The sequence below is a fragment of the Camelus bactrianus genome, chromosome 25 (assembly GCF_048773025.1).
Source record: "Camelus bactrianus isolate YW-2024 breed Bactrian camel chromosome 25, ASM4877302v1, whole genome shotgun sequence".
NCBI lineage: Eukaryota > Metazoa > Chordata > Mammalia > Artiodactyla > Camelidae > Camelus > Camelus bactrianus.
Genome location: NC_133563.1, coordinates 31499297 through 31514277, shown reverse-complemented (window position 1 = coordinate 31514277; position 14981 = coordinate 31499297). Strand labels below are relative to the sequence as shown.

Here is a 14981-nt window from a genome sequence, read left to right as displayed (position 1 = left end):
GGCGCGGGCGGCGGCCCTGGCGATCCCCGGGCTGCGGGGCGCGCAGGGACGGGGGGCGGCAGGGAGGGGCGAGGCGCCGCCCGGGCCTCCCGCCGCGACGGGGCGGGACAATGGGGCCCCACCCCGGCGAAGGAGGGAGGGAGGCAGCGTGCGCTCGGCCCGCGGCGCGCTCTCTCGCTCGCTCGCTGCTGCCGTGGCGAGGCTGAGGCTGGAGCGGGCGGGGAGGGGCGCGGGTGGGAGCGCGGAGGAGGGAGGAGGCGGCGGCGGCGGCGCGTGTGGCGGGAGGGAGGGCGGCTGGCACCCGGCTTGTAAATAAACTGCGATGCTGTCTCGGGCTCGCCGGCCCGGGTGCCGCCGCCGCCGCCGCGGCCCCGGAGCGCCGGTGCCAGGCTCCCGCCGCCGCGCGCCCTAGCGCCTCCGCGCCAGCCTCGCGCGCCCTCGCCCGCTCCCCGCAGCCCCCGGCCGGCGCTCCTCGGGGTCCCGCGGCTGACCTGCGTGGGATGTGACCTCTGCCCCCTGCCCCCCGGGGCCCCGCCTTTGCCTGCTTTGGGGGTGGGGGGTGGGGAGGGGCGCGCGGATCATGGCATTGGAGTTCCCGGGCTTGCAGCCGCCGCCGCCGCCTCGTCCACGCACCCGGAGCGCCCCTTCTTCCCGGAGCAGCAGCGGAGAAGGCGAAGCGGCCGGCGGGGGCGAGGCAGATGGGGCTCAAGGCGCGCAAGGCGGCGGGGGCGGCCGGCGGCGGCGGCGACGGGGGCGGCGGAGGCGGCGGGGCAGCTAACCCGGCCGGAGGGGACGCGGCGGCGGCCGGCGACGAGGAGCGGAAAGTGGGGCTGGCGCCAGGCGACGTGGAGCAAGTCACCTTGGCGCTCGGGGCCGGAGCTGACAAAGACGGGACCCTGCTGTTGGAGGGCGGCGGCCGTGACGAGGGGCTGCGGAGGACCCCGCAGGGCATCGGGCTCCTGGCCAAGACTCCCCTCAGCCGCCCAGTCAAGAGGAACAACGCCAAGTACCGGCGCGTCCAAACTTTGATCTACGACGCCCTCGAGAGACCGCGGGGCTGGGCGCTGCTCTACCACGCGCTCGTGTGAGTACCGGGCCGCTCGGGGCGCCCCTTGGAGGCGGCGCGTGGTGGGAGCTGAGGATGTCTCTGGGGCTTCGAAGTCCAGGGGCGCGCGTCCTCTGAATTGAAGACGAGTCTGCCCTCTGCTGTGTCTGGCTCTGTGTCTGTGAACCCCTCCCTGGGTGTTGGACACCAGGGCTTCAAAGATCCGAGCGTGGCTTCTCAGTTGATTTGGAGATTGGATTGACATGTTTGTGTGCGTGCGGGTGCGCATTTATGGCAGCTTCTCCGGTTGTTAGTACTCAAGCTTAAAAGAATTACGTGGTTTTTCCAATTAATGAGGAGATTGAACGGGATAAAGCGGATCCTCCCATGCGCACTGTGTTTCTGCTTGGGGTGGGTCCCTTCTCTTGCATCGCTGCTGAGTTTAGATGATACATCCTGGAGTTGGGGATGGGAGTGGTACACTGCCCATAGCAGGGTGTGCGTGTGTGCGCGCGCGCGCGGATGAGTGCGGGTGTCCGTTGCTTGCTTGTGCTGCCCTTCTTTGGGCTCCATTCTGATATGGGAAGAAACGTTGTTTGCTCTCATTGGGGACTTGGACTGATCAAAATGAATGTTTGGGGGTTCTTTTTAGGGAACTAATGAGAGAGAGGGATAGAGGGAGATTGATTATGAATCCCAGGCTGCAAGCCCAGACTGAGGGAATAGGGGCTTAACAGTGCCAGTAGGTGAGGACTGGGTTTTGTTTTGGCCAAAATAGCCCCATAACTTGGTCTTAATGTCCCCTCAACCTCAACTGCTTCCCCTTGTCTAGCTTTGGCTGGGCACCCCTGGGCACCCTTCCCTTAGAAACAGTCTCCTTCTTGACAGGATGTAAATGCGTGACTAGAAGGAAGTTGGTATTCCCTTCTGCACCTGACACTCTCTACAAAAAATCCTGCTGTGTCTGGGGAGAGGAAGAGAATGGCAGTGGTGGCTCCTCTCCCAGGAGGGGAGGTGGGGGCTGCCAGGGTACTTCCAGGTGCCCCTCGCCTCCTGTTTGTGGCTTAGTCATCCTGATGGCTGCTTTTTAGGAGGCTGTACCATCACCAGGGGTTTAGCAGGGAATTGGCCAGGACCTTTACCCCTCTTGTGCGTTTAGCAGTGGATATTCCTCTCTGTCCTTCTCCAGTTGACCCATGGCTGATGCTGTGGGAAAGCGTTCAGGGAGCCGTGGTGTTACACTACCTGCCAATCTTCCTTGGCTGGAAAGGCTTTTCCAGATTTGGCCACCAGGTGGGGGCATCCGCACAGAACCTCAGGCTTGGCAACAGGTTTCATCAGAGGTTACTGAAGCCTGGAAAGCATTGCTGCTGGAAACTAAGGAACGAGCCGGAGGGAGCATGGGTTTTGGGTGGTCCACCCTTTGGCATCCATGTCTGCGTGTATTTGCAGGTGTTGGTGGCTGGAGAGAAGGGTTATCCATTGTTACTCTTCCATTTGCTTTCTTCAGGTGGTGAAAAGGGATTAAAATATATTCATCTCTGACTCTAGCACTGTATTTAGGTAAACTGAACTGAAGATAATACTGGAATATGTGATAATAAAAAAGCATACAGATCATTTGCGTGCCCGCGAACATACACAGCCTCTCATGTCCTTTTGCACGTAAATGGTGTTCAGTACCTATTGGCTGACTTCCGAACCTGAGGTCCCACTGGAATTTGTGGGCTCCCTCTTTCTTCCCCTCCTACCTTTAGCAGCCAGGACTCCAGCCCAGCCTTGCCCAGTCTGGGGAAAGGATAGCTCAAGGCCTCAGTTTTATCCTTCTCTAGAATTATGCCATCACCCAGTAGCAGGTTTGGGAATGCCAAACCTATAATCTCAGTTTCCCAGAGAGCATCCAGGAAAGTGTAAAACTGTGGAAGAAGGAAGAATTGAATACTTAGCCAGGCACTTTCCCACAGGCAAACCATTTAGTTCATTTAATTCTCATTGTGGTTCTATGATGTGGGAATTGTTCCGTACATTTGATCAGTGAGGATATGAAAACTAAAACAGATAGAACCACTTGTCCAGGATCACGTGGCTCAGTTTCTGGAGCTCACGTGTGAATGCCGTGGGTCACCTCTATTTCTGAGCCTGGATTCCAGTTCTGACCCTCTGCCAACAACCGGGGACTCTGGGTATTTCACTAGGCATCCCTGGGTGCCCCTTCCCCACGGTAACAGAGGGCTCTTAGTCCTGCCTCTGCCTCCTCTTCCTAGCTCACTTGGCATTGATGTTATGTACTGCAGAATTTCCTTCTTCTAAAGACTGAATGGTATTCCGTTTTCTTTATCCATTCATCTGTTGATGGACATTTTCCATATCTTGGCTAATGTGAATAGTATTCTAGTGAACACAGAACACGGAAGGGCTACTATCTCTTTGAGATCCTAATTATAATATTTTGGGGGAAATATTCAAAAGTGGGATTGCTGGATCACATGGTAGTTCTATTTTTAATTTTTGAGGAACCTCCATACTGTTTTCCAGCTGCACCATTTTGCATCTGTACCAACAGTGTGCAAGGCTTGCAATTTCTCCATATCCTCACCAACACCTGTTGTCTCTTGTGGTTTTTTGTTTGTTTTTGTTTTGATAATAGCTATTCTGACAGGTGTGAGATGATTTGTATTATATCATTCTTTCTTCAGTGGTGAAAATATAGTCTTTGGAGTCAGACCTGGGTTTCATCCACTCTGCTATTTCCCTGCTGTGTGACCTGGGGTAATTTCCCCTACGTTCCTGGATTTTAGTTTCTTTATTTCAGATATGGCTGTAATAATGCCTACCCCTGGGTTATTGTGAAATTTAATTGAGGTGATGATATTAAACACCTAAACCTTGCATTGTGTTGGTTTGCAACTTCAGGAGTTCCCCAGGTGAAATCTGAAAGTGGTCCACAATACATGGAGGGCAAGGAGAGATTGAAGAAAGAGGCAGATCACTCCAGATTAATAGGTGGCAGATTTAAGAAGCAGAGAACTGATATATGAGGCTTGTCTTGGGCAGCAAGACAAGTAGATGTCAGGCCCTTGTCCACCATCATCTTAAAAGTTTATAGAGAGCACTTAACAGGGTTCAGTAACGTACATTATCAGGATGGTCTCAACAACGCATACTTATTCAAGGCTGTGTCTTTGAAAATGTCTCCCACTGTGGGACCAGTGGGCGAGTCCGTTTCTGGCATTGGAGGGATGAGAAGCCAGTACATGGGTCAACCGGTGGTCACGTCCTCTCCTTTACTTCCTGCAACACATTGTAGATTTCAGTAAATATTCTTTCTCTTTTGCTTCCCCTCTCAATCATACTCCATCTGCCTTCTTGCACCCCTCATAGAATCCATGCCCCCTCTCCTTTCTAATAATCTTACTAGATTTTTCATTTTATGAACTCCTTGTCTTCTTACTGGCTCTCTTTTTTAATGACATTTTCAAACCTCTCAAGCAGAATGAAATCAAGTAAAGGGCTGGCAGCAACAGCCCACAATGTCAGATCTCTCGGCAGTAGGGATGCTCTGTGCCGGGAATGGCAATGACCACAGGTGCCACTTTGTCACTTTCTAGGAAATGTGCTCACATTGAATGGCCATCCGTGCTGGAAGGGAGGATGCCCAGTGTCTCTCTTTTAGAAATGAATAACAGATGCTGAGAAGTTTCGTGATCTGCCCAGGCTCTTGAAGCTACTTCAGTGGTAGAACTGGGATCACATGCGAGTCCTCCAACCAGTAGGTGGTGCTCTTATCACCTTGTCACAGTTGTCCTCTACAGAAAACAAGGCACAAGAAGAGTAAAAGAGAGAGACTGACACTCATTTGGGGAAGTTCCCAGGGGAGACCATTGCTGCTGGTCTGCAGACCACACTTTGAGTGGTGTGGCTTCTCTGACTTTGATATATATGTGACTCCCCCAGGCAAGAAGGCACTGTAAGAGAAATCTGGTTGACTCCACCCTAACCAGAGCCACCAAACTTGCGTATGAGGAGGCAGACCGACCCTCCCCTCCTCCTGAATGATTCAGTGGAAGTGTACAACACACCTGCAGTCGTGCCTAAAGCGACCTGAATCTAATCATGAAGAGAAAGTCAGAGTCAGATCGTGGGCCATCCTCCAAAATATCCAGCATGGTCTCTTCCAAAGGGTCTGTGTTGTAAAAACAAAGATGAAGATAAGTGTTTAAGTTAAAGGAGGCTGAAGACCTGTGACAGCCAAATGCAATGCTTGAGAATCCAAAAGCGGGGCTACATCAGACTTCTGTATCGCAAAAAAGTGATCAACCAAATGAAAAGGCCACTGTGGAAGGGGACAAAATACTTGCAACCATGTATTTGATAGGGAGCTAATATCCAAAATACATGAAGAATTCATACTACTCAACAGCAAGAAAGCAGATAGTCTGATTTAAAAATGGCCAAAGGCTCTGAGTAGACATTTTTCCAGGAAGACATACAAATGGCCAACAAGTGCATGAAAAGGTGCTCGGTGTCACTAGCCACCAGGGAAATACAAATCAGAACCATGTGAGATGTCACCTCACACCTGCCAGAATGGCATTATCAGAAAGACAAGAAATAACAAGTGTTGGTGAGACTGTGGAGAAAAGGGACCCCTTATGTACTGTTGGTGGGGATGGAAACTGGTGCAGCCACTATGGAAAAACAATATGAAGGTTCCTCTCAAAATCAAAACTAGAGCTAGCATATGATCCAGCAGCCCCACTTCTGGGCATATATCCAAAGGAGATGCAGTCAGTATCTTGAAGAGCTGTTTGCACTCCCGTGTTCATTGCAGTAGTATTTACAATAGACAAGATATGGAAACACCTGAGTATCTATGAATGGATAAATGAATAAAGAAAATGTGGTACATACCCCAAGTGGAATACTTTCCGGCCATAAAAAAGAAGGAAGTCATGCTATTTGCAACAACATGGATGAGACTTGAAGGCATTATGCTAAGAGAAGTAAGTCAGAAACAGACAAATACTGTATTATCTCACTTACATATGGAACCTAAAAATACTGAACTCAGGAACAGAGATCAGATTGGTGATTGCCAGAGGTGGGGGGGGGGTGGGGGGTACGGGAAATGGGTGAAGATGGTCAGAGGGTACAAAGTTCCAGTTATAAGATGAATAGGTTCTGGGGATGTGATGTACAGCATGGTGACTATAGTTAAAAATAACTCCGTTGTGTAACTGAAAGTTTCTAAAAGGGTAGATTCTAAAAATTCTCACCAAAAAGAAAAAAAAAAAAAGGTCAACCACATGAGGTGTTGGATGTGTTGATGAACCTTCCGTGGTTATCATTTCATAATCTATGTATATTAAATCATCACTTCGTGCACCTTAAACTTATACAATGTCATGTGTCAATTGTATGTCAGTAAAGCTAGAGAAAACACGAACAAGCCAATGCAATTCATGATTCTTGACTGGACCCTGAACTGAAAAAAATAAATAACAATAAAGGATAATATTATAGGGACAGTTAAGAAAATTTGAACATGGACTCCGTATTAGATGACATTATTATATCCAGATTTAATTTCTGGAGTATGATAATTGCATTGTGGTTACGCAGGTGAAAGTTCTATTTTTTAAGAGATACGTGCGGTACTATTTAGTGGTGAAGTGTCATGAAATCTGCAACTTACTTTCAAATGCTTCGGCACACAGACTAAGTGTGTATGTGTGCGTATGTGTACACAGTATACACAGAGGAAGAGAGAGAAGGAAGCAAAGGTGGCAAAAATATTAACAGTGGGAATATCCAGGGGAGGAGTACATATGTGTGGATTATGTTACTCTTCTAATTTAAAAAAATTAATAAAAAATTAAAAATACTTTAAAGACCAAACACAGACAACACAGAGCACATGCATGAATACAGATGAGGGCCTTACCCCAGAAATTGATACCCTAGCTCTTTGGGGTCCCAGGCAGCATCCTTAGGTGATTCCAACATGAAACCAGGCTGAGAACCATTGGCTGAACTGAACAGGCTTTCTTAGATTCGCGGATTCCCTACAGACAGTCCCTCAGGGTTCCTCTCCGCCTTGGGCTTTGTCCAGGTGATGACAGACACGCACTAGAAAGGTGCAGCTGAGCACGCTAAGCTCATTCATTTCAGGGCCACACATACGGACTCAAGTGCCAAGCTTTGTGCCAGGCCGTTGAGGGAGATGAACTGTAATTCCTTCCCTATGGAGAGAGAGAGACTGGAAACCACCACATTTAAACAGTCTAGCAAATGTGGTAATAGAATGCAGATGAGGGAGCCAGGCCTGCAGAAAGGGGAAGACACTGTTAGGTCTCCTGTGTTGGGGGAGGCTTTTCCAGAGGAGGTGTAAGCAGGCGGGGAGAAGATGAAGGAATCTGCTGATTGTCTGATGGCTGACTCGTCTCCCCTCCTACTTGGAGAACAGAAGGCTCTCTTCAATGGAACTGAAGACTAAATCACTATTTTTGCATGATTTGGAAGCTCCCCCTTTCCAGGCTGTATTCATTAAAAAAGATTCCATTCATGTTTAAAAGGTTCATAAGTCAAGTGTGACCCTACGGTATTTTCTGAAGAATCAAGGTTCTGCTCTCTTTCTCTCCCTCTCTCTCTCTCTTTTTCTTTCTTTCTTTTTTCTTTTCTTTTTTTTTTGCCTGGGTTTTGAAGTTTTGACAGAATGAAAACAAGATTTGTGACATTATTTAACAACAGAGCAGTGGGCAGAAAAGCAAGGGAAAGATCATCAAAGGTGGCCTGAATAAAAACCCTTTTTAGACACTGCTCTGTGGTTCTGGTGTGGGGTCCCCGAGACAGCCGTGGGTTTGTTGGAAATGCACTGGATGAGCTGTTTGAAGAGCTACATTAACTGTGTGATTTGAACACCTCCCTTATGCCACTGTCTGCAGATGCTCACACTGTAGGATCGGTGCAAGGATCTCACGGGGCAGTGTGTGCAGGAGCACTTTGGAAGCTACAGAGGGCGGGGCATTCTGAGGTAGCATCTTCTGAAAGTTGTGGGAGGAGCAAACAGGTCCCACTGTTGGGTTTTGGGTTTGAGCATTTGCCCACGTACAGATTTGCCACATTTCTGTCTGGCTTGCATCACCTGATCATCACTGCATATTTTAATCGGGAACCCACTAGCATTATAATTTAGCACTGATGTGTACAGGGATGCCGGCTGCCCTAAGATGATCACCTTTTCGGGGAATGAAAAGAAAAAGGTTTGTTGCCAAGGAGACTGCAGTCAGTACTGAGGTTCCAGGCCACCCCTAGTTTGCAGGTGCCCTAGGATGCAAATCAAACCCCATCCCAATTGTACCCCTGTTGGATGGAGCTTTTTATTCTGCCACAGAAGGGATAGAGGAGTTTGCCTGAAATGTTTTCTTGAGAGAACAAATTGGGTTATAACTTGGGAAGAAGATTGTTTCTTGCATGTAGTTTACGAAGAATAGGAGTAAATACACAGTTGGCTCATGGGGTGTCCTGTCCATGGGCGCCTCCTAAGATGGGCTTCTCTCCATGCTGAAGACCACAGGGCTGGGATCGCCTTTTCCTTCTCTCCATCCTCTCTTCCTTAAAAGATGTAAAATTGTTCGGATCCCGCAAGAGCATGACAGTCAAGTTGGGGCATATAAAACCAGCATATCAATAATAACCAACATTTTTATATCATCTCTCAGTGTATCATATCCCTTCTTGGGCAACTCTACCAGGACACTTGCTTGAGAAGAATTAGTAACAGTGGCTGTTATAGCAGGTCCCTTCTTACAAATTCATCAAATCTGGCTTTCCTAAGTCAGTGTTGTATATGAGGAACAAGCAGCCTGTACGTAGAGTTTCTTTGCCATCAGATTCTTTGTAAACCTGCCATAGCAGTACAAGTTCATCTCCATCTTGATAGATGTCTCTTGGCGGAGGGGATGGGGTGAAATATTACCCAACATGACCTAAAAATACTGAGCCAGGGGCCTGTGCTCATCCAGTCCAGGTCATCTGCACTAATGGGAAATCACTCAACACTATCACACTATGTTATCTCCAGAATCCTGTCCGTTCCTAAAAGGCCAGCTTCTGCTCAGTCGCATCGCACATTTATCAGTTTTGGATGCTTCTGCACCTAGTGCGGTCAGTCCAGAGATGGAAACATTAGAATTCAGCAAGTCTAATCAAACTAATCAGCAGATATTACTTAACAGCAGTTTATGGGATTTATGAACCTAGAGAACAGGCACTTGGCACATTACAAAAATCAGAGGTTATCAGAACTGTATAGAGAAGAGGAAACTGAGTTTCGGGGTGGTGAGAAACTTGCCTAAGGTTACTCTGCTGATGGAGGGAGGGCTTGAACTCAGACCTTCTTCCCAGGCTGGCCTCCATTCAGCCACATCGCCGTCCCTGGTGGTCCTCCAAGGGCTGCGTACCAGTGGGGTGGGCAGTCTGCCCTAAGGTGTGGTTTCTTTGGGTATCACTGTCTTGGGATCTAGATCAAACGAACAGAAGAAAAAGTAAAACCAAGTGCAGGGTGATCAGACATTCATCCATAGGTGCCAGATGGTCTCTTGCAAGAAGCATTTCTATTCCTGTTGAAATTTCCAGTGCCTAGGTCCCCTTTTCTCCACCCCAACCCCCCAAAGCCAGCCCTCTACCAAGAGTCATAGAAAATACTCTGATCTTCCTTGAGCCCGACATTGGGTTGGGGCTTCAGAAACCATCATATTAATGATAGCTAAAGTTTTTACACGCTTGAGTTGTTGCCATGTCACCTGTGGGGCAGCACCATCATCTAGTCCATTCGTGGAAGCCTGATCTATTTTCATTAAACAGCAGTCATTGACATTCATAGAGTTATTTCCCACGTTGGGCTGAACACGCTTGATGGCTTTTCTAGGTACAGCTGAGAGCCTGGCCCCAGGAGACCGAAGCTCTCACCCTGAGTCCTGCTGGGCTAGCAAGTCATTGCACTTCGCATAGCTCCAGTGTCTCCATCTGATCAATGGCCCTAGTATTCCCTGCCTTACAGGGAATTAAAGAAAAGATTAAATGAGTGAATTCATGGATGTGCTCAGCAGAGGCTAACGCTACATCTTAGTTTGTGTCCCTCCAGAAGCTCCCTGCGGCCCAGCGCTCAGTGCAAGCAGTTTATTGAACACAGGGCTGTGCAATCTTGTTTCCATTACGTCCCTTTTGAGGACTCTTTTTAGACTTTTTCCCCCCCTGATTGCCCCCACCTCTGACATTTTAATATCAACAGGCATACTGTGTATCTCTTTATGTACTGTATGTGTGTCTAGGCTTGAGATATAAAAAGAGTAACATTTTTTCCCCCAACCCCACCCTCCAAGAACCAGTTGTGCCCACTTGGAGGCAATGCCATCTCTATTGAGAATGCATGATTTAGGAGGTGATGCCAAGAAAAATTGGAAAAATAAGTAAAATTGGAGAAAGTAGGGAAATAAAATAAGAAAGAGGAAGCAGACTGTAAGGATGCATGGATCCTCAAGGTTTCCGTGGAGGGCAGTTAAGGCTGGTCCTCCTGGGGGACCCTGGAAAGCAGTGCAGAACAGTGCAGAAGTATCCTCAGACTCTATCCATCATTGGCTCAGGGCTGATCCTGGGGATACTGCCTCTCAGAAATACCCCTTAGGTAAAAATGGGGCTGTATGCCAAAGCTGTTCTTTTGCAGAAGGCCACCTTTGGCAGGTGCTGGGAGTGGGTACTGAGGAGGGATGGGGGAGGGGCGCTGACAGCCACTTCTCTACATTGTCTATTTTTTTTTTTAAGTGGTACTCATTTCATGTATTTATTTATGTATTTTTTTTGGAGGGGGGAGGTAATTATGTTTGTTTGTTTGTTTGTTTATTTATTTATTTATTTATTTATTTATTTTTTAAATGGAGGTACTGGGGATTGAACCCAGGACCCTGTACATGCTAAGCATGTGCTCTCCCGCTGAGCTATACCTACCCCCACCTCCATCTAGTTCTGTTTTTTTTTTTAAGTTTTTTAAATTTTTATTTTTTTTTTGGTAGGGGGAGGTAATTAGATTTATTTGTTTGTTCTGGGAGGAGGTACTGGGGATTGAACCCAGGCCCTCGTGCGTGCTAAGCATGCGCTCTACCACTTGAGCTATACCCTCCCCGCATCTAGTTCTTAGGTGAAGAAAATATTGGAACTTGAGGTTCACAAGTGTTTCTGTGTTTTTGTTTCTTTTCTCGGTGGTTCTTAAGTAAAGGAAGTCTTGTGGCCTAAGGGTCATGGTACTTCTGTAGTGTTTCTTCCCCCTCATTAATTTTTCATTTAAGAAAGTCATTCAGGGAAAAAAGGTGGATTTAAAGTGTTTGTAAATATGTTGATTCAGTGCCTGGTATCCAGTGGTAGTGAAGCTTTTTGAGCTCTTACTCTGAGCAGGATTGTAGAGTTCTCCAAAGCACCACGAAACCAGGCCGTGGTCTGCATCAGCCTGTGGGGAAAGGAGCCGTATCCGTGTTGAAATTATGGTGTGTTCGCATGTTAGTAATTCTCACCGAATAAAACAGGGGAGTTGTTTTAAATAAGCGTGGAGAACTTTAGTCCTGCTGACACTATAATTCTGAGTGGTACTTTCAAAGAATGAAGACTCTTACTAATTTATAATGTGAGAAACATTAGCATTTTCAAAACAAGATTAAAATAGATATTCCAATTGCTCTTCCAGACACATCCTTCATTGAGAAAGTGGCAGGATCTCGGTTATGAGGTGTGGTGCTGTAATTTCTGCCGTTTGCCTTGTTTCTGGTTTCCTGGGAAAGCAATTAACTTCTACCTTCAGGATTCTGGAATGTGAAGAAGAATGTTGAGATTTCTTCTTGAATTCTACATCTGGCTGAGAAGAAATATTATAAGAAGATCTTAATCCTTTATGTTTGAACACATTTGCCTCCAAATATCTATTTGCTCATCAGACTCAAGGTATTCTGACTCATCGTTCAGCAGACACGAATTTCAGGATGCCAGGTCTTAGACTAGGAGCAGGGGATACAGGGATGGATAAATTAATCTCTGCCCTTTCTGTCCGTGGTCAAGTAGATAAATAAAAATTGCAAAAGTGACACTCACTTTAACAGCTGGATATACTGAGCCAAGATGTGGCTCAAGTAAAATTGTCAACATTGTTTAAATGAATCAGGGCAAATTTCCATCAACAAGAAACAGATTTCATCACACACAGGGTTAAAGACCATTTCTTCCTTCATTTTCTAATGTACAACCCTACCCATGACTGTGTCACATTTAGAAGTCAGAAGTCTGATTTATTCTCCCATGAAAAGAAAGGTACTGAAATTTGTACGAGGGAGAGTGGAGTCACAGACCCTAGATTGGCTGAACCCTGAGTTGAGCTATTTAAAGAGGCTGAAGACTTGTTTTTTAGCTGGACTTCTCATATGTGCAGATACTCATTTCATTCTTTGCAGTCCAGGGCCTCATGCAGCAGCTGGCCCACCAGATACTTAATCTTGGGTAGATGCACACAATGTCAGACCCAGGAAGTGTTCAGAAATAGATACAGATAAGACCTGGCTTGGAGTCCTGGCCATGCTGTGTTTTAGCTGAGTAATCCTGGGTGAAGCACTTAACCAGTCTAAACCTGTTTCCTCCCTGTAACATGGAGCGTGCTTATTTCCATGGCTATTCTGAAGATTTAGTGACGTGTCTGCAATACAGTCCAAAGCCTTATATTGGCTCATGGTCAGGATCTGATAAATGGCTGATCCTTCTCCATTCTTTCAAAGTCCTGCTGAGATCAAATGATGTCAGCCAATGAGAGTGATGTTGAAGTTAATATCATAATTTCTCCCTTACAGTTAGGCTCTGAACATGATGAAGTTCTGTTAGCAGGTGTGAGTTCTGACTGTTACTGTGGTGAAAGAAAGGAGTTTACACTGAAAGGGGAAAAGAGGGCTATAAAGAAAAGAGTTCTGCTGCCTGACTCCAGCTTCCCGAGGAGCAGAGATGCTGCGATAGCACTTGTCTAGCTACAAAGTACCTGATCAGTAAGCCTCAAAACTGCCAGGGTCACCGAGAACAAGGAAAGATTGAGAAACTGTCACAGCCGAGAGGGGGTTAGAGGAATGGGACAGCCGAATGAGATGAGGGGTCCTGGATGGGATCCTGGAAGAGAAAAAGGACAATGAGTGAAAACTAAGGAAGTCTAAATACAGTATGGACTTTAGTTAATAAGAATGTGTCAGTGTCAGTTCATTAGTTACAACAGACGTACCGCACTAGCCTAAGATGTCACTAACGGGGGAAACTGAGTGCAGGCTATTTGGGAACTCACCATACTACACTCACAGTTCTTCTGTAAATTGAAAACTGTTCTAAAAAACAAAGTCTATTTTAAAAAGATTAATTGACGGACTTTGTGAACTGAGGCCTTGCTTTTATAAAAAGTCCTCCAACCAATTACATTGACGTCGAAACTCCACCTCAGGCAGATGAAATCCTGTCTTCTGTGTCTCATAGTTAAGAGCTGAGATTTGGACCCAGGTCATCTAGTTTCAAGTCTAATCTAGCTTTCTCTGTTTCATCTGCCCTCATTTCATTAAGTGATGCTTATGAAATGATGATTTCCCCAGCAAACGGTGTTCACATCACGTCAGCTTTCAGTGCCATCATCTGGGTGGGCCAGTGGAGCCAAGCTCTTCTGACCACTTCCTGGGGCACCATACGAGGGGGCAATACGTTTTCCCTTACGTGTCATTGACCAAACTTGGGTCACCTGCTCCCCTACCTTGGACCAGTGAAGTGAAAGCCAGGAGGACTACCATGATTGACTTAGACCCACCCTGATCCTCTTTCTGACACATTGCCTGCCAGACAAAATGAGGTTCCGTTAGGAGGAGGAAGGTGGAGGAATGGCTGACCTCCAAGGTTAAATGCTTCACCTTTCTGAGCCTCCAGTGCTTCATCGGTAAAACGAAAGACTGTGACCGCCCCTGCCAGCCCGCTGTTGACCATAGAATGGCATCATGGCTATGAAACAGCTGACTCCCTGCTATTGATGGTAACAAACGACTCTCATACAAAGGCAGGTGGGCACACAGGGCTGGAAGTCAAAATGCAGACAGACTACTGTGGGTTGGTTCTGAGATAGGGCTCTGGCAGGCTTCCTGGAGGAGGCAGCCTTTTGATCCATTCAGAGAAGGATGCAGTGGTGTCCGGGTCAGGGTTAAGGCCAAAGACAGAAGGAACAACTTTGGCAAAGCCTTGGAAGTGAAAAATGCAGCAGATGAGTAAGGTGTGAGCATTTCCTAGCGGCTGCTTCTGGGGGCTCTTTTGTGAGGGGTTGGATAGTAGGGTGATGAGAGGATGAAGTCGGAAGTGTAGTAGGTGAGGTCAGGGCTTTTAAATTGTGAAATTGCTATGCAGCCCAGGATAAGGAACTCCCATGTCTCTGTGCCTTTTCTTCTCTGAAAAATTAGATAGTTGGATACTTTACGGGGTTTCTTGATGGAGAAGCTATTAGCATTACAGATGGGACTGTTTCTCATTGGGCAGGAATGTCACACGTTTTGCAGGCTTTTTAGCATTCTGAGCCCTGACCACAAGACGCTCTGAGAACCCCAGGGTTGGAATAACCCAGCCACTTCCAGGCTTTTCCAGACGTTCCAATGGAGGTGGTAGCACCCTCAGTTGAGAACCACTAGCCTCTCAAAGCCGTGGCTCTGTGGCTGATACTTTGGTCTCAGATTCCCCATTTTCACACCGTCTGTGATGAATCAGTACAAACACACCTAGGTAGGAGGCTGGAGGATTTATTGCACTTGTGGGGTTAGTGCAGTGTTTTTATGACTTCAAGGAAGCCTAAGTTACTTTTGGAGCTGAAACTGTTTGACTCAGTTAAAATGCACACATC

At 47.2% G+C, this 14981-nt stretch overlaps 1 protein-coding gene across 1 annotated transcript in view; it reads left to right on the top strand.

Moving 5' to 3' along the window:
• The first annotated feature begins 682 nt into the window (after positions 1-682).
• Positions 683-14981, top strand: part of KCNQ3 (potassium voltage-gated channel subfamily Q member 3) — a 242023-nt gene continuing 227724 nt past the window's right edge. The window contains exon 1 of the mRNA XM_010972661.3: positions 683-1084. Within this exon, the coding sequence (XP_010970963.2) occupies positions 699-1084 (386 nt within the window). The 5' untranslated portion in view covers positions 683-698. The remainder of the gene's footprint in view (positions 1085-14981) is intronic.